Genomic DNA, 25,245 nt, shown 5'->3' on the forward strand with positions numbered 1-25,245 from the left:
GTCATCTGAAATATTTATTGGTCGGAGATATTACATATGCTGTGGTAGATGATTTGTGAAAGTTCCACCATTGCTAGCGATGCATGCATTTGACTGTCAAGCAGTAGAGATGATTCTTGCTACCAGATCTGCTTCAAAATCCACATATGTTTTGCACACAGTACTTTCTAGTACACCCCAAAGAAAGAAATCCATGCTGAAACAGGAAAGCCTGGTAGCCAGGGTACCGGTTAACACGCCCAATTTATCTTGTGAACAACACTTAAGACGAACAAAGATATTTCTGACTATGGGTTGCTTAGTAAATCTTAAAGTGTGTCCCAGTAATCCTGGAACACCCTGTATTTATATACACCGAAGAGCCATTACATTATGACCACCCTCCATTTATAACAATGGGCTCGTCCAGGTTTTCATGGTTTCTTGCCGAGGAACAATGTTTTCATAGGTCACATTAGGACTTATAATCCTCATAGAACAATCCCTGACGTCTGTAAGCTACTTGAACATAGTTGCTGTGCAGACCAGGTTCACCCATTCATGGCAACAATTTTTCCTGTGGTGGATGGTGTTAACCAACAGGATAATGCACCATGTCATAAGGGTCGAATCGTCCAGGAATGTTCCAGTGACTTTCAAGTAATGTCTTGGTCCTCAAATTCACCTGATCTTAATCCAATCGAGCATTTGTGGTCCTACTTGGAAAACCAAATTCGTGCTGCCAAGCTACCCCCTCGCAATGTAAGGGAATTGCAGGACCAATTGGTGAGACTACCTATCAGCACCTTGTGGAATCAATGCCACGGCGGGTGCTAGCAGTTTTGAGGGCTAAAGGTGGTCCTACATGTTATTAGCAGGGTGGTCATAATGTAATGGCTCTTCGGTGTATATATATATATATATAAACAGATATATTTGTTTGTTCAGTAATGATAAATTAATCCTAGAAAATACAATGCATAATCAAATGAAATATTGATTGACAGTTAAGTTGCAAACAAACTAGTGCCCGAGTCTTAATTTCATCTTTCCCAATGTTATAATTGCTACGGCTGTCTCATTCTAAATTCCTTTTTATTTTCTCTAGTAGTATATTTTACATTTATTAATTTAAATCTTTTTTAGACAGGAGCTATGTTTTTGTAATTTTCTCTTTTTGTTTCCGTTACAGTATGGTGTAATGGCTGGACACAGCAGTGTGATTGTATCACAGATAAAGTCTGAAGATCCAAGTGATGTCAGTAGTGGTTCTCTGTGTCCAGCTTCACCTCAAATTTTTTCTTCATCCAATTCAGGTCTTTCAAATGGCCAAACAGACTTCAGTAGAATAATGGGACCTGTTGTTGGTAGCTCTAAATCTCACTGTCAGTCTCCTGATGAAATGGCTTTGGTGAGTAATATTGTATAAAATTATTTTATTATATCTTTTCTGATTAAATATATTCTTCTACTCGTGTGTTGAAATAAGTAACAATTGACATCATTTGATAAAATTATAAAGCTTGTATAATTTAATTTATTTGTTAAAATTAAATATTTTAGTTATGTTGAGCTTTTGCTTTTTTTATGTTTAATTTTTAAATGATTTAATGTATAAAAATTAATAAATAAATAATACAAACGCAATAAAACATTACAATGTATGCAATTTAATTTTCTGTTTTCTAACTCTTTCAAAACCTTTATATGGTTTCACTTTTTCGAAAAACTGCTTAATGTATTATAATAAAATTTGGTGCAAGGTTAGTATGTATTACAAAGTAGACCTAAAATATTATTGATTTTTTTTGTGAAGAAATTTGTTTTCAAACCTTGTTGATTTTGATTGGTGTAAAATTATAAATCTGAATATACCAACCATTTAAACATCTACTTTCATGAGTAATTTTTCTCTCTCCACCATTTGCTCACACTGCTCCAGACACATACACACATCTAACTTCAATACTTTTTGCTGTGTAGGCTAAATCAAGGAGCAACCTGAATAAAGCAATAATGAAAGTACATAAATGGACTAGTTTCAGTTCTATAAACAAGAACCTTCCTCTGTATCTAAAACATCAAATGATGGTAGTAAAGAGGCAAATTTTGTGCATGTTGATCTCCTTACTTTCTCTACCATCTTTTGTTGTTAAAACACTAAGGCATGTTCTTGTTTATAGAATTGAAACTATAGTATGTCCTTTTATGTACAGTGGAACCTGTAAAAGCGACCACCTGGGTAAAGTGAGCACCTGAGTAAGGTGACCATTTTCTACAAGTTTTATTTAAAGAGTCCTTTTTATAGAGTCTTCATAAAGTGACCACCCCTATATAGTGGCCATTTGACTTGGTCCCGAGGGAGGTCAATTTAGACAGGTTCCACTGTACTTTCATTTGTGCTTTATTTACATTGTTTTTTGCATTAGTCTACATATATAACTTCATTATTAGTAGAAATTTGTTCTATTGTAAATTTTTTATATTTAGATAGGTCTTTGTGCTCATTCTATTTTTAATTTGAATAGTCAGAGGATAAACCTTAAAATTAATTTTGAAAAGAGTTTCAATGTTTCCACTTACATAATTTTTTTCCTATAAAATTTACAGGAAATATACTCCGGAATTGCTGATCAGTCCCCCTCATCTCCAGGAAGCCCAGAAAGTCATCATCAGGATATGTTTTGTTCCAGTACAATGTCCGGTGATGGCATAGGTGCAGTTGTTGTATCGAATTCCGAGGGTAAATCTGGTGACTCTCCGAAACGTTTGTGTTTAGTCTGTGGAGATGTTGCTTCTGGATACCACTACGGTGTTGCATCTTGTGAGGCTTGTAAAGCCTTTTTTAAACGAACTATTCAAGGTAATTCCTCTTCGCAAGAATCATTATGTTTTCTTGACAAACCAATGAAGCTGAAATCTTTCAAAGGCAGGTTTTGCATTTTAAGGTATTTAACTGGGTGAAAATCTGCAATTTCAACAAAAATTTAAATTTTCTTTATTTATTATTTTTTTTTAACTGGCATTAAACAGCCGACCAAATACTGAGTTTACAACTATCTTCAAATCTGTAGCCTTATAATATATTGAACTCAACTCTGAAAATCCTGAGTCCTCAAGCATTGGGACAAAATAGCCTTTGTGGAGAACTTTTGATAGAACTATCCCTTAAATTTTACCTTGCATGTCGAGGAAAACTATAGTATTGTTACAATTTAAGTATGATAAAATGAATCATTGAAATTTTAATTAAAGGGATTAATGAACATCATAGGAGGATCTCCAGGTTTTTCTGATCAGTGCTGAATAAACAAACCATTGAGGGCACGCAGTTCAACTTTTAAAAACAGTTTTACTTTATTTTCACACTGCTCATTGATGCCTCCGGAACATGGTGTTGAATCGTTATAAGGGGAACTCTAGGATATATCTCTATTTTAGACGAGGAACTTCTTCTTTTTGAAAGAGACGAAATTCAGTTCGTTGAGCTCAGAAAATCGATACTTGAAAATCATTGCTGTTAAAAGCTCGCCAACCATTGGCGACAGGCATACGTGCCAACATGCAAACCTCATCAGGTGGTCTTTAAATTAATTGAATGTGATTTTTATTCCGAAATTGATTTATGAGATTTTAATGTTAGGAATTCTCCATGTTTATTTCTTGTTAAAGAGGTTAATCGCTGTAATATTAGAGCCGGAAGGCAAGCGGCTAGAAGTTATTAAAAACGAGAGCAACGTTTCTCTCACACCGTGGTTTCCTCAACTGACGTCAAGGGAGCATGCGGAAAAGAGCAAAGCACTTTTCGGATACAGTTAAGGTGGAAAGAATCAATATAAAAAAATCAAATGATGAATTTAAAATTAGAAGGCTATTTTGGTTAAGCGAACGAAAACTGAAAAAACAATTAAGGAGTAGAATATTGACACTTGTATGATGTAGCAAAATCACAGAAAACCTCACACGATTGCCCTGAAGACAAGGGATTTCTAACCCATGGAGGATATTTAACCACTGAGGATATTTAACATCTGCACTGTGCTCCGTGCAAGCTGGGATCAGAATTTGTATTAAACATTCAATGATAGGGTTCAATTAGGGGTCACCTCCTTGGATGGCGAAAGCTCCATCCCCTCTATTTACCTATATTTAAACTTAAGTTCATTAGCTCACCAAAACCCTTTAAATTTTTGATCTCCGATTTTTATAAATGAAGGTTTTGTAGTTTTTCATATGCTGACGGGCTAAACCGAAATTAAACTTCCGAAAACGATTCAAACGAACTAAGGTGTTTCTTGTTATGCATTGAGTATTTTAGCCTTTTTTGTTTGAATAAATTATATTTTTATGACAAATAAAATTCAATTTCATTAATTAATTTTTGAGTTAGATATTTTTTTTTTCTTCAGAATTTTTTACATTTCAGACTTTTCTTCCCTTTTAAATGCATTTTTAAAGAACAATAATTTTCAAAAAATTTCCTTCTGCTTATTTTCACTACAGAAAAAAAGTAATAGAATTAATTGAAATTCTTTATGTAGCTTTTGTATAATCTGTCAGATACCTATAGAAAAAGAAGTTTAGTATATAATGATTTTTTGTTTGGTATTTCATGTTGTAAGAATATGACAACTAAAAAATTGATAGTAAAACTTATTTCACTAGTTTAAAAAAAATCAGGGAAATTTGATAAAAAAAATCTAAAGTAAAATGCTCTTTTTTTTCTGAGTGTTTGTGGTCACCCTGTTATGATACAGTATAAATATAGTTTATTGAAATAACTCATTTTCTAATATTTTTTCCAAAAAAAAAAAAAAAAAATGCTTTTGTAATTTTTAAAAAAAGGTTTATTTTCAATTAAAACAAGCTTAAATGCTTTATATAATGTGCTTTATATACAAAAGTAATACACTACTAAATTGATAATAAAGTGTATGCAACTAGTTTTAAAAAATCTGGAAAATTTGATAAAGTAAAACTGGAAAAAGTTAGGTGCCTTTTTTTTGAGGGGGGGGGGGTGTTTGTGGTCACCCTGTTGTTAGCAATATAAATAAATATAGTTTAGTAAAGTAACTTATTTTCGCATTTAAAACAGATATAATATACATTTACAGAAATATACTTATTTTTATATATGTAACTTGTGTGACAAAGGAATAGTTCAGTGAATTTTAATTTTTATTTCAATATAATAAATGACACACACAAAAATATATATTTTTTCTTAATTGAATCAAACTAGTGACTATAATTTTCATTACTAAATTTAATTGTAAAATTATGTTTGAAAAAGCTACTAAAGTAATCTAAGCACGGAAGAGTTACACTGTATTAGATATATGAACAATGTTTAGCAAATTCAAACTAAGGTTTGACTTTATGCTTTTATTTTCATTTCTGCAATCAAAAAATTTGAATAATTTTAAGGATAAGATGAATTTAATTCTGCAAAATTTTAGATTCAAAAAAGTGTTGTTTGTCTTTTCAGGTAATATTGAATACACATGTCCAGCTTCAAACGATTGTGAAATCAATAAAAGAAGAAGAAAAGCTTGTCAAGCATGTAGATTTCAGAAATGCTTGAAAATGGGCATGCTGAAAGAAGGTGATTTTTTTTCCAGTTGTTCGTTTCTTTTTGTCTTTATTTTCCTGTCGTTACACATTTGTGTCAGGGGTACATCGCTTGTAACCTGAGGCTAAAATAATCTTAACTATTAGATACATTGATGTTTTTTTAAATTTATTTAAACAAATGGTTGAAATTATTCTTAAAAATAACTAAGAGTCTATCTTGTGACAATTTTAATTTTACTTATTGTAATTTTATTAGTTTACTTATCAATTCTTATGATAAATTAATAATTTTTTTGTTTTTTTTTTTTTACTCCAAGGAATAGTTTAGCTATTATTAATTCATATAAATACAGTATGTACTGCTGTAACCTTCCAGAGCTTAAGCTTTTATTCTATTTAGAAAAAAATAGTGTGCAGCTGTTGTATACTCTCAACACCATTATTTTCTTAATAATAAAAAAAACGCTATAACAATTTTTATATCTTAAACTCATTAATTTGCTGTGTGGGGTCAGCATTTGTTTTCACTTATTAATAATAGTACTGTGGCATAAACTTATTTCTGAAAACATGCTTGGAGAACCGAAGATAAAAAGACTGATTTTAATATATTATGTAGTTGTTTTTTTCCAAGTACTAACAAAATTAAAAAAGGTTTTTTGCTTTCTTAAATTGCAACCAAATCGAAGGTAAATGATTTATATTCTACAAATAAATCGTCTGAACACGGATAGTTGGGAGTATAGTATAGATGCTGCTACTATTATGTTTTATTGAGTAATGTTATTATCTGATAGCCAGTTGCGATTTTTTTTAATATCAATGTTGTGAATTATGGTTTGAGTGCTATTGTGATGAGTAATGTACTGAAAATGTATTTAGGTGTAAGACTAGACAGAGTACGTGGTGGTAGGCAGAAGTACAGAAGATGTCAAGAAAGCCCTTACCAAGTTCATGCAATTACATGTAAAAAACCATCATTAGAAGGTATTTAACAATTTCTTTTATGTAATTAATATTGATTACCATTAAAATTGTTTTCATTTGACATTCATATTCTATTAGCTATATTAAATCATAAGTCATAAATTTCAAAAACTATAAAAATTTATGGGAGATTTTTAAAAAAATGCATTTTAAATGTTGCAATTACTAAAATAATTGTTGAATGCAAATGAAGTAATTAATTAGAAATTAAATAAATTTAGCCTTTATCTGAATCTACTGCAGTATGGAACCGATTATCCGGAACGATCGGTACCATCGCTATTCCGGATAACTAATTTTTCCACTTTTCTGAATCACTACAAAAAGCCGTTTTTTTATTGCTAAACACAATTTAAAAAAATATATATATTTGGAAATAATCTTAAAAAGAAGAAAAAACGATGAAGTAATACACTAATGATTATTTCCAAAATGATGGTAAGGTAAACTTTTTTCAAAAACGAAAGCAAAATCTTATGAGGGAAAAAAAATGGCGGGAAAATTTATTGAATTTCATTCCGGTTTTCTGATTTCCGGATAACGGTTTCTATACTGCTTTCCAGTAAACACCTCATTGTCAATTAACTTGTACATTATCTATCGAATGCTTAATATGTGTTCCCTGTAATAAAATTTATATTTCATAAAATAAATCGAAATTTATAAGTACTTGTACTTCCTATCAAAATACAATTCCTTCAAGCTTCTGGTGTATTTTTACATCTCCCAAAAATATATCATGAGAACTATACAATTAAGAGTTGAATCCTTCATTACTCAATAGATAAAGAAAGAGAAGAAATATTGGCATCAATTATGGTGGTTTAGCATTTTGTTTTCTTCCAGTTTTTAAACTGAGTATTTTTACCTGAGCTAGTAAAGAGACTGTGTTTACAATATGATTTAAAAAAATGAATGAAAATTTCTTGTTTTTATGTGTGCAATAATAAACGACTTGCGATAATTCAAGGTTATTTGATCAGAATAAAAAAAGCATTTATATTGTGAGAGGGGCTCATAAATATTATAAAAAAGAAATAACATAAAAATTTTAAATATACAATTAGTTTTACTTATCTTAATGAATTACTATGTTTTATAAATAACTAATAATTGCCTATAAAATATTTTATATTTTGTTAGTTAGCTAAGAAAATTCTATAGTATAAAAATTTAATTGCTGTTGCATCCTTTTATTCAAAAAATTTTCGATTTCAGATAATAAAATTATTTCTGCTCTTCTCAATTGTGAACCAGAGCCTCTTCAAGCACAACCAAATCCTGCTCTTCCAGAATCACATTTTAAAACTGTCAGTACTCTGAGTGATTTAGTCGATCGAGAACTTGTTGCGACGATTGGTTGGGCAAAGCAGATCCCAGGTAAGATAGCTTGGTTCATAATTTTTATAAATACCTTTTTATTTAAAAATGCCCCTTTAAATGTTTATTTTCTCATAATTTTAAGTTTAAAATGTTGTAGAAAAAAGCTTTTAAGTTTTTCATTATTTTATCCCTGATTTTTTTGAAAGAATTTTTACACAGAGATTGTCTTTTAGCTTGTCTTTAATAATTTTTTCAGAAGCTTTAACCTTTTCTGTTATTTTGATAATGAGTGAGATTTATTTTGTGAAATATAGACATAAAATATTATAAAAAGGTCATTTAAAAATTGAGGATCAAATTCATTTAATACATAATATTACATATTTTGATTAATTTTAAGGGTGTTAAGTTAGTGCCCTTTCAAAACTCAAAGTTTTTATTCCTAGGCAGAACTGCTACTCCTCTTGTTGGATAGGCTGCCATCAGCAATTTTATTCTTTCTTTCTTTCTATGTTAAAATGTGTTAGCAGATTTAATGAACATGGATGATATAAATGTATTCTTAATGAAATATCTTTAATAGTACTGTACTGTTTATCAACAGTGTAAAAATTCAAAACAAGCCAGTGATAAATAAAAAGAGAAAATTTTTCTTCACGCCAACCCCAATAGTGGTTGGTATGAAAGGAAGATGCAAACCCAAGAACCGCTCCTGCTGTCTCCCTAAATGTGTTTTTTTTTTTTTTTTCACCTTCCTTTTTACTACTCAGTGACCGCACCAAACGTTAAGGGACTGGTTTATAGTACAGTAGAGAACCGATTATCCGGAACGATCGGGACCATCGCTATTCCGGATAACTGATTTTTTCGGTTTTCTGAATCGCTACAAAAAGCCATTTTTTTATTTTTTTTTATTGTTAAACCCAACTAAAAAAAAAAAATTTTTTTTTGGAAATAATCTTAAAAAGAAGAAAAAAGTAATACACTAATGATTATTTCCAAAATGATGGTAAGGTAAACTTCTTTCAAAAAAGAAAGAAAACTCCTAAAATCTTATGAGGAAAAAAAATAAATTTTTTTTTAGAAAATGGCGGGAAAATTTATCGAATTTTGTTCCGGTTTTTCGGTTTTCTGATTTCCGGATAACGGGTTCTGTACTGTATATCCATGGAAACTAGCCTTCTCCTATCTATATTCTTTGTTCTATGTATCTTATGCTTTAATTGCATCTTGAGTTATAAAATTAAATTTTTAACAATCTCTTTTTATTCTTTAAAATAATGTTGAATAGGAAGTGAATGAGAGAAATATCTATTGTATATTTATAAAAAATTCAGCTTTTGTGTATTAAATAGGCAGGCTTTGTTAAAGACAATTTGCAGGTATCTAGGTCTAAAAAATTTGTTTTAACTCCATGTAGTTGAAAATAAGATCTTATCAGTTTAAAAGGTGATATTTGATTTTATGAAGTTTTAACAATTACATATTATTAATTACCGTTCAAAATTAGTATAACTGTTACAAATTTAGTTTTCTTATGAAATAAATAATGAAACTAACATTAACTTAAGTAACAAAACAATTTTAATAGTTTAAATTTTTTTTTATATCATTAGAGCTTGAGACAAGCTCTCAAAAAACTATGGAGTCGGACATTTCATCTACCTGTTTTGTTCATAATGTACTTGCTGCATCATCTTAGAAGCTTGATAAAACTTTTAAATAATTTTAATATTGTTTTTACATTTCTTTCAACCTCTTTCAATTTCTATTGATTCATTTAAATTTGGATCCATGATTTGATTTATAATATGTTCAAAAATTCTACTAGAACTGAATTTCTTAACTTGCTTTTCAATTTTTTATACAACTCTTATTTTTTTAATTGAACTTAAAACTGTTCAAATTTAAGGTTTTACGGAACTAATGCTGAATGATCAGATGAAGCTCTTACAAACCACATGGGCAGAAATACTGTCATTATCTCTTGCTTACAGGTAAATTTAAACAATTTAATTGGTATATATTTTTTAATATACTCTTAGTTTATATAATTTATTAGTCTAGATTTTAAAATAAAAGTAAATTAGATGGATTTTTTAGTTTATTAGAAACTAAATTATTTAACATTGTTTTTTATTTTCATTTCTAAACAAATATTTACTTTACAATTGCTTTTAATTACTTTGCTATTTTTTGAAAAATCAATTTGACAGATTTAATGAATTATAAGCTATTATTTATTATGGAAATTGAGTAAGTAAAAAGCAGCATGATGCCCATAATTGGATCACAGTATTATAGTTTAAAATAGTCACTGTGTTCACATAAATAAATATTTTGGTATTTTAGAATAGGCCTAAGGTTTCAGGAGAAAAACTTATATTTTAACTAAACATAAATTTATGCAAATATTAATTTTCAAATTTAAAACTGTAAAGTAACAGTAAATATACTATATGAAGTATAACATTTAGGTCTTCTAGAATCTTCATGAAAAATAACTTAATGCTAAATTTATAAAACTTATCCGAAGATTGAGTGGAAAATTAAAAATGGTTCATGATAGTTAGGGTTTTAGTTGACTCAAATGTGTTATTTTTTTGAATTTGAAAGCTGAAACTTTTTCTTTATGTATGCTTTGGAAAAATACTAAACTGTACATTTTTGACCTAAATATTTATCCTTAGTGACAACTTCTTATTGACTTATAATTTCGTAAAAATTGATTTTCCAATGTACTTAGATGATCTTGTTAAAGTTTGAGTTCATATCAAATTCTTTTACTGTAAAAATAGCTCTTTATAAAATATTGTATCTTGTATACAGTTTCTTCAAAATATTATTAAACAGAAGATTTTTTAAAATTCTACCTTTAAAAAACAGAACTGACCAAATCACTAATTTTTGCTTCCTTTGCAATAAATGAGAAAAATGTTTTATAATAATGTTAATTTATTTTATTTATTTTTTTGAAAAGAAAAAATCATTTTTGCTTTAGTACAGTCAAAATTTATTCACAAAATATTATACAGAACCCTTTCCGACCCCCCCCCCAATTAAATACTTATTTTAGAGCCACTAAAATAGAGACTTTTCATAATTTTCTCTCTCTATTTTTTTTTTTTAAAATTTTAATTTATAGGAAGAAAAAAAAAAAAAACTTTTTCTGCACAAACATGTATAATTTTATAAGCAATTTCATGTTGATGTAACTGCACAGTAGCAAATAGCTATTTAATTATAATTTATTTAAATATAATAAATTAATGTTCCATCTTAAATAAAGTCAGATATGGTAACAAGCATTAAAATGGATTTAAAATTGGAAAAGTTTTATTCCAACGATTCCAAAGTCACATGTAACACTGCATGACTATGTTTACTTACATTGTGTAGATAGCACTGCAAAGTGAAAAAAAAACTCTGTTTTTCTCCTTTTTTCTTTATTAAAAAAAATAATAGTAGGTATTATTAACCCTTTTACAATACCAAATGGAAATGATATCATCAAATGGAACAAGTTATTAAAAAAAAGTCTGAAATGAAAAAAATTATTTTAACTTATAGTGGTTAAGTTTCTAGAATGCATCAATATTTATAATAACTACTTATGTCTTAGTTATACTGAAATGCATTAATATTAAAAACTACTCTCAATATTCTGATGATTAAAAATATGCAATGTTTTTAAATATTATTTTCTGTACAATTTGAAAATATTCCAATTTTTAAATGCTGCATGCTGAAATAGAATTTATTCCAATAATTTTATTCTCAATGGAAACTCACTTTTATCATTCCTATGAATTTAGATCCTACCAGTCAGCAAGTTTACCACCAAAGTTGATTTTTACATCAGATTTTACAATGGATGAACAACAAGCATCCGACTGCCAAGCTGTTGAGTTATTTTCTCGATGTATACGACTAGTCAAAAGGTTGGATGTTCTAAATATAGCAAAAGAAGAATATCTAGCATTAAAAGCTCTTCTACTGACAAATGCTGGTGAGAAATTTATATTTTCCATTGTTTTTTTACTTACTCTCTTTTTTATGCATACATTAATCATTATTATACTAATCGCTATCATATTCATCATGAACATAACATTCAAATATCAAGGTCAGGGTTTTGCAAAAGTTGGGTCTAGTTCAAAAATCTATTTTAAATGCATAAATTAATGCATAAAAAAATTACATTTTAGTATTTTTAATCAATTTTCTGTGCAATTGAACCAAATTGATCTTTGAAATTATCAAATTATTGTTTTATAAATTCAACTTTAACTTTTTATAAAACATTATAGAAAGTAAAACAAATTTCAATTACCTGATTTTTCCAATAAAATTTAATTAAAATGAACTAAATGTGTAGAAAATAGAATACATAATAAAAACCAAACTTATTGCTAAATTAGGTTACATTATTATCTTTAAAACAAATCTATAAGTTTAGAGGTAAAGGACACTATGTCAGCACTTTCTGTGATTAGTTTAATGAAATTGAAAAAAATCTGAAATCAGCTCCCCTCAAAAATTACATATTTATGTAATGGTGTCCTTTACATCTGACGTACACAAATAATGTGTAATATGCATATGCATTACATTTATTGCATTTTTTTTATTATTATTATTCTAAACCCTTCAGGGTTTGTTTAAATGCATCAAAAGATATATATTATATGTATCCAATATTTCAAACCAATTTTTTTACTATTTTTCTTATAGGATTACCTGTACATTATCATCTACTGCACTTTTTTCAAAAATAAATAACTAAGTAATAATCTATGTTTAAAGATAAAGTTTAGAATGTTGAAACCATAATTTAACTGAATACCTTAATTTAGAATATCAGTTGAAATCTGAAACATCTCATGTAATTATTCACTGTAGTCTATAAGAATATTTTCTAAATTTTGATTAGTTGTGATAGTGCTGAAAAAAGGACTTGAAAGTTTAAAAAAAGGAGAAAAAAAATTCTCCTTGTATTTATATATTTCAACAAAAAGAAATGAGTTGACTTTCTAATATTTTTAATATAATTAAATTATCATGACACCTAAGATTAAGTTTATATTTTACATTCTTATGAGGTACTGTATAAGAACCTCGTAAAAAGGAAATTATTATTCAATTTCTATAAAGAGTAGCAACATCAATTAATTAAACAACCGGTAGCTTTTTTTCCGTAGATTATTTCTAATATGAATTTTTTTTAAAAAAAAAATAGGATTTGATCCAAGCAAAAAGTGGCCTATCAATAACGATCACTGACTCATTATTTTTGTAGAAAAAGTGGCTAAGTTATGAGTCTACCGACCACTGTCTACTAACTGAAAATTAAAATCGATAGACTCCGGTAGATAATTTTATATAATTTGCCATATGAATCCAGGATCAACAATCGATATGGGTCTCAGGCTCATTATTTTTGAGGAAAAAGTGGCTACTAAGTTTTAAGAGTCCACCAACCACTGTCTACTAACTGAAAATTAGATTTAATTAAAATTTTCAGGCTTGAATGTATCGGTTTCTAAAACTAAGAATTTTTTTCTGAATTTGTGACATTTCTCTTTAACAACGCTTTTCCGTAACATATTTTTGTCAGTAATGTTTTGCTTAAAATACACATTTTTTTTAAAACAGATATTCAGCTTGAAGATCCTTCCTCAGTGTACAAACTTCGTGATACAATTCTCTCTGGACTTCAGGACTGTGTTATAGCTTTCCGTACCACCAGCTCTATGCAGCATTTAAGTCAGTTGATGCTGTGCCTACCTCTTCTGCGGCAGCTCGATGCTGAGGTGCGTCTATTTTGGAGTAAAGTACGGAAAGAAGGGAAAGTCCCTATGAACAAGTTATTTGTTGAGATGCTGGAATCTAATGTCCCCCTGTGGTAGATGATATGATTTTATATAATTTGCCATATGAATCCAGGATCAACAACAAAGAGGTCTGTTGCTCCAAAATGTTATGAAGTAGCAAACAACATGGAATGTGATCAAATCTCATTACAATCAAAGCTTCACAAATTAAATGTTCGGAAGTGGAAGGGATTTCTTTTCATTCTTTAAACCTAAGACTGTAAATTTTGATGACAATATGGCTTTTACAAATTCGAAATTTATTTTGAACTATGAATTTCTTAAATGTTTGCCATGCTTTTTGTGAATATTTAAAATCAAATTTGATTAAAAAAATGAAATAATAAAAAAATAGAACTTTTTCTTTGACTGAGGCTGCATACCTGATAGTATTCTGGTGCTAGATTTGGTTTATGTAATAAGATTTTAATTCAAGTACACAATAAGAATATATAATTGCATTTCATTAAAAAACTTTTTATTAATTTATTATTTTTTTTACATTATATTTCATAAATTAAGCAAAGTACTGAATTTGATTATAAGTTGTGAAAATACTTTTTTTTTATAATGATATTTGTCAGTTGTTGAATAATCTTTTATTGACTTAATAGTTCTTGAATCTATTAATCATAAAAATGTATATATTTAAGAAATAATAAATTAATCAAAATTATTTAAATTACTGTAGTAAAGAAATATTTTTTAAATTGTTATTTATGAATGAATTATATTTATAAATTCGGTTATGTTTTTACTATTTGCTTTGAAACGGCTTATTATGAATGAAATATATCTCTAATATGTCTTATTTGAAAGAATTTTGTGCATGTTTGTTCGTGTCTTAGGTTTTGGCAGCTACCTGTATTAGGTGATTTGTATTAATGTTGTATACCAATTAGATAAGTTTAATTTAATAGTAACCTGCCTAATAATCCATGAATTGTTCTTAAGAATAGTGTTTTATAATAATGCTTCAGTTTTATTAGATTTTATCAGTTTTATCTAGCTGGATTTATTGTATTGACCAAAATCCCTTCCACATCATTGGACTAATGTTATTATTTTGTCCTTGTTATGCGTTAAATGTTTCATCTGTAGTTAAATCCATTTTTTTTTTTGGTTAGATTTATTTTGTGATCAAATTTGTTTTGTCCACTTCATTCTGTTTAAAATAGAACCAAGTTAAGAAAAATGCCTTTTCTGTTCTCTTCAAAATTGTGCACAGACCTCACGTAAATACAACCATTGACCATGATGTGAATCATTAATTCATTGTTTAATATATTCACATTGTGTCCGGCCATTTGAAGATGTTTAAAAGCATGGTTTCCATCATTAAAACTGCCACCTCCAAATAAAACTGTAATTGCTGAAGGATTTGCGTTGTTGGTGCTGACAGCTAATTGAAGTATGAGTCATTTTTTAAACTATAAACCTTGCTTGATGTTTTACAACTGCATCAAAGTGTCAAGTTTCTGTAAATATTATAATTTTAATGTTAATATATTTAAAAAATGAAATTCTATGATGTATCTTTGTTTATACAGCAGATGATTCATTTTTCTAAAAGATAATGAAATATTTCTTCCTCTATTTTTTTAAAAATGTCATACATTTGTATGAAGAGTTGTAAATTAAAAATCTGGGCTTGGGTAAAGATGTTTGATTTAAGAAATATGTGAGGCATTTTTCTGTGAAAGATGTTTGGTAAATGCATGATTAAAAATGCTGTTTTAACTATAAATATTTTGAGTAATCCAGAGCCTCAATATAAAGACTCACATTTTAAGCAATAATTTTAAAATGTTCAAAATTCTGTGCAATCAAATGTACTATAACAGTTTTTATAAATTTTTAAAATTATCTTTTTTATTAAGATATCTTAAAGTATTATAATGGTAATGAATACTAAAGTTAGAAAATAAATCTTCATTTTTAATTTCTAGTAATAAACAGAATTATAATATTTTGTGCATGCATTTAAGTTTTCATTTTATCTATTATATTTAAAAATATCTTGTGTTTTATATGACGAATTGCAAAATAAATTTTTTAATTTCAACGAGTCAATTTTAATTTGTTGAGTGTGTTTTTTAATTAAAAGAGTAAACAATTTTTTTATCTGAGTAATGTTTTATAGTATAAAATTTAAACATAATTTGAGGGTCTAATTATATATGTGTTATTTTTAGCTGAGTAAAAATATTTGTCTTTTTTATTAAAATACATAAACACAGTAATTTTGGAAAGAAATGTTTACTAAATAGGTTTGAATATCTATGCTAGGATAATAAAATAATGATTAATCATCAGTAACATAGGTATGCCTAAAAGACTTATATCCACTTGTTTGTTAGTATAACATTATTAAATTTTACTGAAAATCACTGAGCCACTCGTTGTCTTCTCTTATCACATTCAGTAAAATCCAAACAGGGCGTTAAGGCCCTTCATTCATATTATTTTAGTGTATTTCATATTTTCTCCTTGAAAAAAATTTAAGTTTACTAAACACAGTCAAAATAAAGTTCTTCCATTTTGATTGCATAATAACTTAGTAATATTAATAATCTTGTAAATTTTTATTTGATATTAAATCTCTATTATTGCTGTCTTTTGCAATGCGACCTAAAATGCCTTTATAAATTGTAAAAATTAAAATTTTTAAAGAGATCCTTTGAGTTTATTTGAGAATAAAATAACTTCATGTGAAGACTAAGTATATGTATGTATGTTAAATTGACATCATAATTTGTTAGCTTAGATTCAAGCAGTTTTATTTTTCTTCATTAAATTACAAAGTTTTCTTTGCATTCATTAAAATATCCATTGATCAACCACTTAATTGCTAATTCAAAGTATAATGAAATGTACACACTGAAATCTGCATATTTTTATTCTTTTTTTATTTTTATTTATAGATAAAAAAAATTTTCATAATAAAAAAACTCTTTGCAAGTGTGTTACTCTTCTTTCAGAAATTACTGTTGCTGTATTGTAAATTATCTGTCTTAATCTGTTAATTTTATGATTATCGGAAATCATAATTATCATAGGACTAACTTATACTATTAAGTAAAATACAAATTGCATTGAGAGTGGCCTTGAGGTAAGAAATGAAATATTGTATGATGCAGAAATATGAATTTCAAAATCTTACCCAATCATTGTGTAACATTTTTTAATCTTCAACTTTTGTAATATACTGAATATCTTATATTTATTGTGCTGTTTTATGCTATTAAAATCATATGTAAAAATGGTGTAATTAAACAAATACTGTTACTGACATTTGTTATATTGTAGTAAAACTCCTTACTTTATATATTTTTTCTTTTAATGAGAATTTTTTAAATTTATTAATTTCACTTTTAAAGGTTTTTGTTGCAATCCTTTTTCATTACAATAAAGTGTTTTATAAAAAAAGACAGCATTTTTAACATATACTTATGAACTCACAGCTCTTTATAATTTCTTTTGGTCAAACAATCTAAAAGTTGATTTATGGCCGTAATTTATTGTTTTTGGAAACATCAAATAATTTTTTTCTGGGTAATCATATATGTGTCATTTTAAAAGTTTTCAACTTAGTACCTGAAATGCTAACATTGTCCTTTGCATAGACAGTGCTTTAATTTAAGCTGCGAATGTGATTTTTTTTTCTTCTAATTTCTAGAGCAATGTGGTCCCGTCCGTTTGGCATCTAGGTAAAAATGGAATAAAATTGTGTAAAACAGGCTGTATGTGTATAGTTGCTGTGATAATATCACTCATTATCAATGTTTAGTTTGTGTTGTCAGTTGTATAGATTCCTTGAAATTTGCAATAATACTCTAGTATGCTGTTTTGCTATAGTCAATTTCATGATGTAAAACAATATTGGAGATTAAACTGCTTTCTCAGGTGCTTAAAATTTTTATCGAATGCTAAAAATTATGCTATAATATGTAAATATTCTGTATGCTTATTCAAATTTTTAAGATATCCTTTAAAAAAATTTAACAATTAAATTTATTAAAAACAAAGTTTAGAATCACATATGTTAAAATATTAAAAACGTTTCAGCGTTGCAATGGTATGTTTTCATCAGTAGGGGAAATGACTAAAATTGTAATAACAAGGATGATTTAATCAGACACAGGTTACGCTATCCTAGAGATAAATTAAAACCTTCCTTAATGACTGCTTCTAAGCAACGGCAACCACCGAAAAATAACCATATGTTTATGATATGTAATGTCTTACATTGCGAGAAGCTTTTGAGCAACGTGCACTTGTTAGTATGAATTTTGTATTAGTGCTTAGTCAACCTTTTCCAATTCTCCTTTGTAATTCTTATAATTGATTATTATTTAACCTATTTTCTTCCGTCTCACATTCAAGTCACTATTAATAGTTTTTAAGCATTCATAAAATATATTAGTCAACAAGAAATTTGAACATTCAGTTGCACTTACTACAGCTAAGCTGCATATTTCAAAAGTTGTCTGCAGGAATCTTTTTCTATTGAAATTTTTTAGCTTTCATACAGAAGGCATTCATAGTTTTGATAGGACAATTGCACCAACTACAGATATGGTACATCTTTCATGGTTGGTTTGCAGGAATTCTATTATATATTATGAGTGGTATTGATGTGCCTTCAGTTGGCTTTCAATTATGTTTGTAGAAAATACCAGCAGTAGGACAAAAAAAAAGCAATGTATGTACGCACCCGAATTGAGCGATTTCATTTTTTCTTAATGTTCTAGACACTGTAAGAGTTAGCGTCAGAACAAAATCTTTTGTAAGTGAATAACCAAGATATGAATGATAATCACAAACGTGCATTAAAAGACAAAGTCATTGAGGATGGTAGAATATGAATAAACACTTGAAAATTTGCTGCACTATATGGCTGTGTCAAAAATAAAATATAAGATTTTTTTTTTTGTACTGTTTGATTTTTACCCTGCCTTTTAATCTACTGATAAAGATGCACCATTGTTACACTAGAAAGCGTATATGGTTATTTATCAATTTTGCCATTTTAAACTTTGTTTTTAATATTTAATATCACAAAGAATTACTCCCATAATTTTATACTTATAACAAATTAATTTTGCTAGACTTATTGAATAAGATATATGTTTTATTGTTGTATCAATATATGAGCTATTTTTTTCCAATCATAAGTATGACTGTTTGCAAAATGAATTTTAATTTTTGTCTTTGATATTTCAACGCACACTTCTAGATGTATATGTATGTTGTTCATTTTAAGCATAATTATGACTTATGAAGTGATTAATTAATACTCCTGATGATATTGTTTTACATTTTAGTGAAAAAATTGTTGGCTGAAAATGGTTCATACTGTTTTGAGACATGCTAATTTTGTTGATTGACATAAAGTTTTTAAATGGTTTGATGATTTACCCACCGATTATTTCTTTAATATCATCTTCTAATCTAACTTTTATGTGTCTATTGAGCAAAAAAAAATGTTTTGTGGGCTTATAACAGTGAAAAACTTTGGAATGCTTTATGGACTAGAAAAATTGAAAGCGCTGAAAGTAAATGTAACTAAAAGAAAAAAAAATTTTTTTTTTTTTTTTTTAAGAACTNCATCTTCACACCATTTTTTTTTTTTTTAAATTCATAAAAATCAAAATGTTTATTTTAAAGTTCTCTTTTTAATTTAACTCATTCTAAAGAATCGAAAAGCTGTTAACTTGTTAGATGAAAACTAGCTTTAGCAATGTGTGCATAAATATTACTTTGTAAAGTTTCTTTTACTGGTGAACCATCTATAATAAATGTGAATCTAAATGTTATAAGCAAAAATCTAATAAGACAATCCAGGGTTCACATTTTTTGAGAAATTATTCTGCGAGGATGTATTTTAGTATTAAAAAATGCTCCCTGTACCTTCTAACTATTTTTATGCTGGCTTTAAGATGCATAATTACCTAAATGTGAAATAAAATAGGTAGTAAATCATGTGTATTTTAGACATCTAGGGGCTTAATTTAATAAGTGGAACGAGAAGTTAGTTCGAGAAAATTTCCATCCGCCACTAGGGAAAAAGGTTTAGATGAAATAAGTGTTTTACAATTTAATGTTTGCTAAATTTTGAAATACAGCTTGTACGTTTTCACTAGTTAAATGATTCTTAATGCATAATGGTTTAGAAATTATGTTTAATATGTATAAATTTTACAGTAGGTAAATTTTTCAGAATTTTGTTTTTAATATTTCTTTTGAGTTAAAAATGATAGATAATAAGTGTTGGGTATCATACTTATATGGTTTTCTTTAGTATAGCAAATTATATTATGATTTCATCCTCATTAACTGAGGTATATAATGTTTTGTTTCTTTTTACCTTTTGAAATTAGTAAATTAAAAACGAACACATTAAGTTGATCTAGATATTTGTTTCCGTGTCTTAGTTTTAGCTCTTTAAAAATTCATTTTGTCCGAGAATATTTTCACATGTTTTGAAAAAGGCAATTAAGAGTGTTCAACTAGCCATTATATGGAGGTTTTTCCGAATTGTCTCAAAAATAGTTAGTGGTGTCTAAACATGAAACAGGGAAAATGCCACAATTAAAGGAATAGCTCGTAACTAAATAAGAACATAGAATCCTCAAAGAATAATAAATGTTAGAATCAGTTTTAAAAAAAAAATAATAATAAAAATGAATCCAGTCGAGTATAATTTAGAGGATTAGTTTCAGATGTAAAAATAGAATGTGTTGAAAATGACGGGAAAATAAAGTATCCTCTTAATGTTATCTATTCTAGATGGCAAATTTCACTGTATGTTAGTCCCTTTGTCAACGAATGAGTAGTGATGAATAAAACTATTAGTAAATATTAGTTTGTTGTTGTATAGTAATATTTAAATCTGTTAAAGATGTTGGTGATTAGCAAATCTTAAATGAATATATATTCATATATATATATATATTTGAAAATATTTATAGATGGCATGTTACGACTACTGTTGTTGAGTATTAAACATCAGCAATAGCCCAGGTTTTACAAAGAAGGTATTTGCATTTGTACTGGTAGGAAAGAAATTGCTTTGCTGCTTCCATATTTATTGTAAGCCAAAAAGGATATTTATTAGTTTTTTAATAAAAATAATTTAAAATAATATCAAATTTTCGCACCTTTTTTTTTATTGTAAAGTTGTTGGACTATAACGTACCACTGGTATTTGTATTAATTTCAATATAAACACTTCCATTTTATGAAGAGATACTAAGCTGTTCCCCCAAAAGTTAAAAAAGAACAAAAAATAATTGGTAATAACTTTTTTATACATAAGGTTTCAGTTTTATCTGAAGTTTGTAACATTTAAAAATAATTTATCGGAGCTTAGTAATAGAATAACAAATGTTTTGTAATTTTTCTAAAATTTAGATTTGTGTTTGCAAGAATGTAATCATAATTTTTTTTTTTTTAAAGTAGTCTTTTACTTTGAGTTTCTCAGAATAGGGGGAGGAAAAAGCATACTACAGAAAAGTGCTCTTATTAGAATATCTAATTGATTAGTATATCTCTTCTTTATTCATGAAAATGTAATTTCTTTATGTTTAATTTTTACAAATCAACATTGTAAATTTTGTCTCACATGCATATTTTCCCTTGCAATGAATGATGTAAGCAAGGAAAAGCTATAATTAAAAAAATGTTTTTAGGAATTCGATATAAAACTTTATTCTATTTATTTTTTAATATTGAGATTAAATGCTGATAATTAATTTCATATTAACTTCTTTTAGCAGAATAAATAAATAAAATAACATATAGTTTTTATAATTATCACCACAGCACAATTCATGGTAACATGCATCAAAGTAAACAAAACTTCTCCTAATTATGATCTTTTCCTTTTCTTTTTTTTTTTTAAATTTACAAGCTTAAAATAAAAAATCATATCAAATCTGTATTAGTTAAAATATTAATGTTATTATTACCCGATGGGCTTAAGTAGCTATGTATTAAATTGAAATTTAATATTTTCCTATTTACTAATTGATTTTTCTTATTAGCTTTAATGTACTTTATGTTCTTTGATAAATCTTTTTTAAAAAGACTCACTTTATTTTAATTTCATTACTTCATGTTCTTTGATAAATCTTTAAAAAGTCTCACTTCATTTTAATTTTATTACTTCATGTCCTTTGATAAATCTTTAAAAAGTCTCACTTCATTTTAATTTTATTACTTCATGTTCTTTGATAAATCTTTAAAAAGTCTCATTTTATTTTAATTTTATTACTACAAACACAAATCTAAACTTGAATAAGACACAAAAAACCTGGAGAGTACAAACATGCCATAAAGAAGGTTATTTTCGAAACAAATCCAAATTCAGATTGTTTTTATTCTATATAAATGAACTTTATTGTAAAATATTTTACTTTATGTCCAATTAAAGCTCTGTGATGTTCTTTGTAGGTAATGCATAAATTACCAAAACAATATTTAACTTTTTATAAAAAAAAAAAATCGAGATGTTTTAGCATTATGTATATTTATTATAAAAGTACTTTCAACCTTTTATAATACAGCAAACTTTAAAAAAAGAATTGTCTCGCCTACCCTTCAAGAGTATCTTGAATTGCATTAAAAGAAGTGTTAAAATGTTATGTGGTTAACTTTTTCCTCAGGGTATACAACAAGGAGAGGATGAAGAGTACAGACTTTAGCATCAACCACATTGTCTAGCTGAGTTAAAAATTATGTTCCATTCTATTTACTAAATAACAGTATTACATTGATGTTTACATCTACTTAACTTTAAAAAAAATCAGTGTAATAAAGATTATTAGTGCTTAGCAATCAACTAAAATGCATTTGAAGGGTTTTTCAAATTTCAGTCGATAAAGGAAAAGAAAGGACTAGATTCAATTAATATTTATCGATAGTGTTTTAACAGACCTGGTCTGGACATAAAATTTAGTTTAAAGGCAACATGGCATTTCTTTACCTCATAACCAGTCTGCAAACATCACGCATAAAACAGAGGAGAAAAGTGTGGAGAGTAGGAAAATTGTCTTATCTTGGGGTGCTTATTATATTTACAAAGAGATTTGGGAAAAGGATAGACGGTGCTCAAAAGAGTTCCTTCTTTGGAAGAGGGAACAATTATAGATGTTCATTTTCTAAAAAAAGGTACAGCGGTGAATCAATTAAACTTTACTAATGATTCTCTCACTAAAACTCCTATTCTTGATAAATACTATACTATTTGATATTTCCAATAAACATATTAAAGATTTAAAAAAATCACTGGTAAAATAATGCTTGAATACTATAGAAGGTTGAAATTTACTTTTATTCTTTTAATGAAAACCATAATTTAATTCACTATTGTAAAATTTCTTACAGTTTAAAAGCTTCTCAAAAATATATTGTTAAAAATGAAATTTTACAGCAGTGTAAATTTATTTTTTTCTTCTAAAAACATGTTATTTTATGTGATGTAGCAGTTTTTTTTTTTCCACTGTAGAGTTGCATTTCGATGAGTGAGTGATTTTAGTTTATGTAGCAACTTTTTTTTTTCTTCTGTATCTAGAAATATGCTTTTTTTTTTCTTGCAAGTACAATATTAGTATTGATTCTGTTATGTTTCCATTTATTTAGAGCTGTATGATAATTTGCTGCAATTTTCTACATCAACAACAAAAATGTGGCAATATTGTTTGCTGTAGCTGGTAGAGGTTGCTAGCATTGTAAATAGTTTAGCATTTTCATTCCTATGTTAGGGAAAATGTAATATGTGCCACTGAGCAATACTCATTGCCAGCCAATAAAATGTTCAGTGGATTTGAATTCTGATGCCTTTCTCTCAAACATTATTTTTACACTATTAACAATATAATACATCAGGGTTCCCATGATCAGGGCTGATTGTACTCCGGAAAAAATCCGGATTTTTCGCTAACCGTGATCCGGAAGTTTCCGGAGATCAAAGGTTCAGACGTTTCAAAAAATCATTGATCACTAAAGTTTCCAGAAATCAAATTTTCAAGGGTGGAACTTAAAAACACAGTTTATTTTATTTGTTTGTAAGGGAGAACCTGATACTTTATAAGCTTATATTCAAGATTATTATTCATTTTTTATCAGTAAATAGTTATTTTAATCATAAACTCAAGAAAGAAAGATATATTTGAAAATTTAAATTACTTCTCCAGGTCATCATAGGTATGTGTAAAATTTTAAATATATTTTAAGTAAACTAAGAAATATTGAAAAAAAGAAAAAAAAACCTTGTTTGAATTTTTTTCGATTTAAACTTTATTTTTTTTAATCAAGAAATTTTCCGGAATTTTGACTTGAGCTCACAATCACCCCTGCATGATGCTTAAAAGTCTTTAAAAACTGTTTAAGTACTTAATTTTAGACCAAGTCCTTAATTTTCAGCAGCATTAGTTAATTTTAACAGTTTTTTAGTCTTACAAAAATATTCAACACAAGTGGGAATTGGATGAGTACTGTCTTTTGAGAGACGAAAAAAAAAAAAAAAGATTATTGGGGGGGGGGAGAAAGCAATTAAAAATAAGGAAGAACCTCTAAAAATAGTTTATATTAATTAATAAATAATATATTATTTATTATTAGATAAAAGTACTGTGTTAATATCATCAAAATAACATGGTTTGTTGTAGTAATGAAACTGTAAAATAATAACATTAAATAAGTAATAATTAATTGTTTTAACTGTAACATAAAAGGATAATGCTTTGAATCGAACGAAGACGATGATTTGCTTTGGCATAACATTCTTTTGAAATGAACTCACGCAGAGTTAAGTTGTCTTTATTCTAATGCTCTTGAATTTTTTGTGTTCAGGACAAAATACAAATGTAATTTTAAAATAATCGATTTAAAGAATCAAAAAATTTAAATTTTCAATTTAAAACGAGAACAATTTTAATTAATGTGTGTAATTCACAAATTTCAAACTTGGAAATTGTCCACTAATTATATACAATATCCAGACATATAGCCTTACCCACAACAATTATTGTTCCTAATTTTTAAGAAATCCAGTTATTTTATGAGAAGGATAATCAGCAGTTTTACATTATTGAATTTTTATGGTTATGAATTCAGGGGTTATACTCCTATTAATTTCAGCAATCAAACCAAGACCTAAAACAGTGACAAATCTTGTAGGGTGGAGTTTTGTAGTTTCAGAATTATTGATTCGCCTCTCTTATCTGATTTTATTAATGATCTATTCCAATCATCAATACAGTAATCAGATTATACAATTTTTTAATGAATATTTGAGGATCATCCGCTAAATTACTTTTGTATTAAAATGTTAGAGACATATTCAGTGTTTTCCTTTTGAGATAATAGAAACATTACTTTAAAAAAACTCAATAACATCTCGATTCAAAGATTTGTTGTTAATTTACGTCGCACTAGAGCTGCACAATGGGCTATTGGCGACGGTCTGGGAAACATCCCTGATGATGAGCTTCTCACGAATCCT

The 25,245-nt window shown here is 27.5% G+C and overlaps 1 protein-coding gene across 2 annotated transcripts in view; it reads left to right on the top strand.

Moving 5' to 3' along the window:
- The window catches only part of LOC107453143 (estrogen-related receptor), a 60,306-nt gene extending 46,218 nt beyond the window's left edge, over positions 1-14,088 (top strand). For both annotated transcript variants that reach the window (XM_016069840.3, XM_016069839.3), the window contains exons 2-9: positions 1,172-1,390; positions 2,590-2,842; positions 5,468-5,584; positions 6,436-6,540; positions 7,759-7,920; positions 9,776-9,860; positions 11,679-11,872; positions 13,519-14,088. In XM_016069840.3, the coding sequence (XP_015925326.1) occupies positions 1,181-1,390; positions 2,590-2,842; positions 5,468-5,584; positions 6,436-6,540; positions 7,759-7,920; positions 9,776-9,860; positions 11,679-11,872; positions 13,519-13,772 (1,380 nt within the window). In that variant the 5' untranslated portion in view covers positions 1,172-1,180 and the 3' untranslated portion in view covers positions 13,773-14,088. The remainder of the gene's footprint in view (positions 1-1,171; positions 1,391-2,589; positions 2,843-5,467; positions 5,585-6,435; positions 6,541-7,758; positions 7,921-9,775; positions 9,861-11,678; positions 11,873-13,518) is intronic.
- Positions 14,089-25,245: the final 11,157 nt, after the last annotated feature.

This window comes from Parasteatoda tepidariorum, chromosome 9, assembly GCF_043381705.1.
Source record: "Parasteatoda tepidariorum isolate YZ-2023 chromosome 9, CAS_Ptep_4.0, whole genome shotgun sequence".
Lineage (NCBI taxonomy): Eukaryota > Metazoa > Arthropoda > Arachnida > Araneae > Theridiidae > Parasteatoda > Parasteatoda tepidariorum.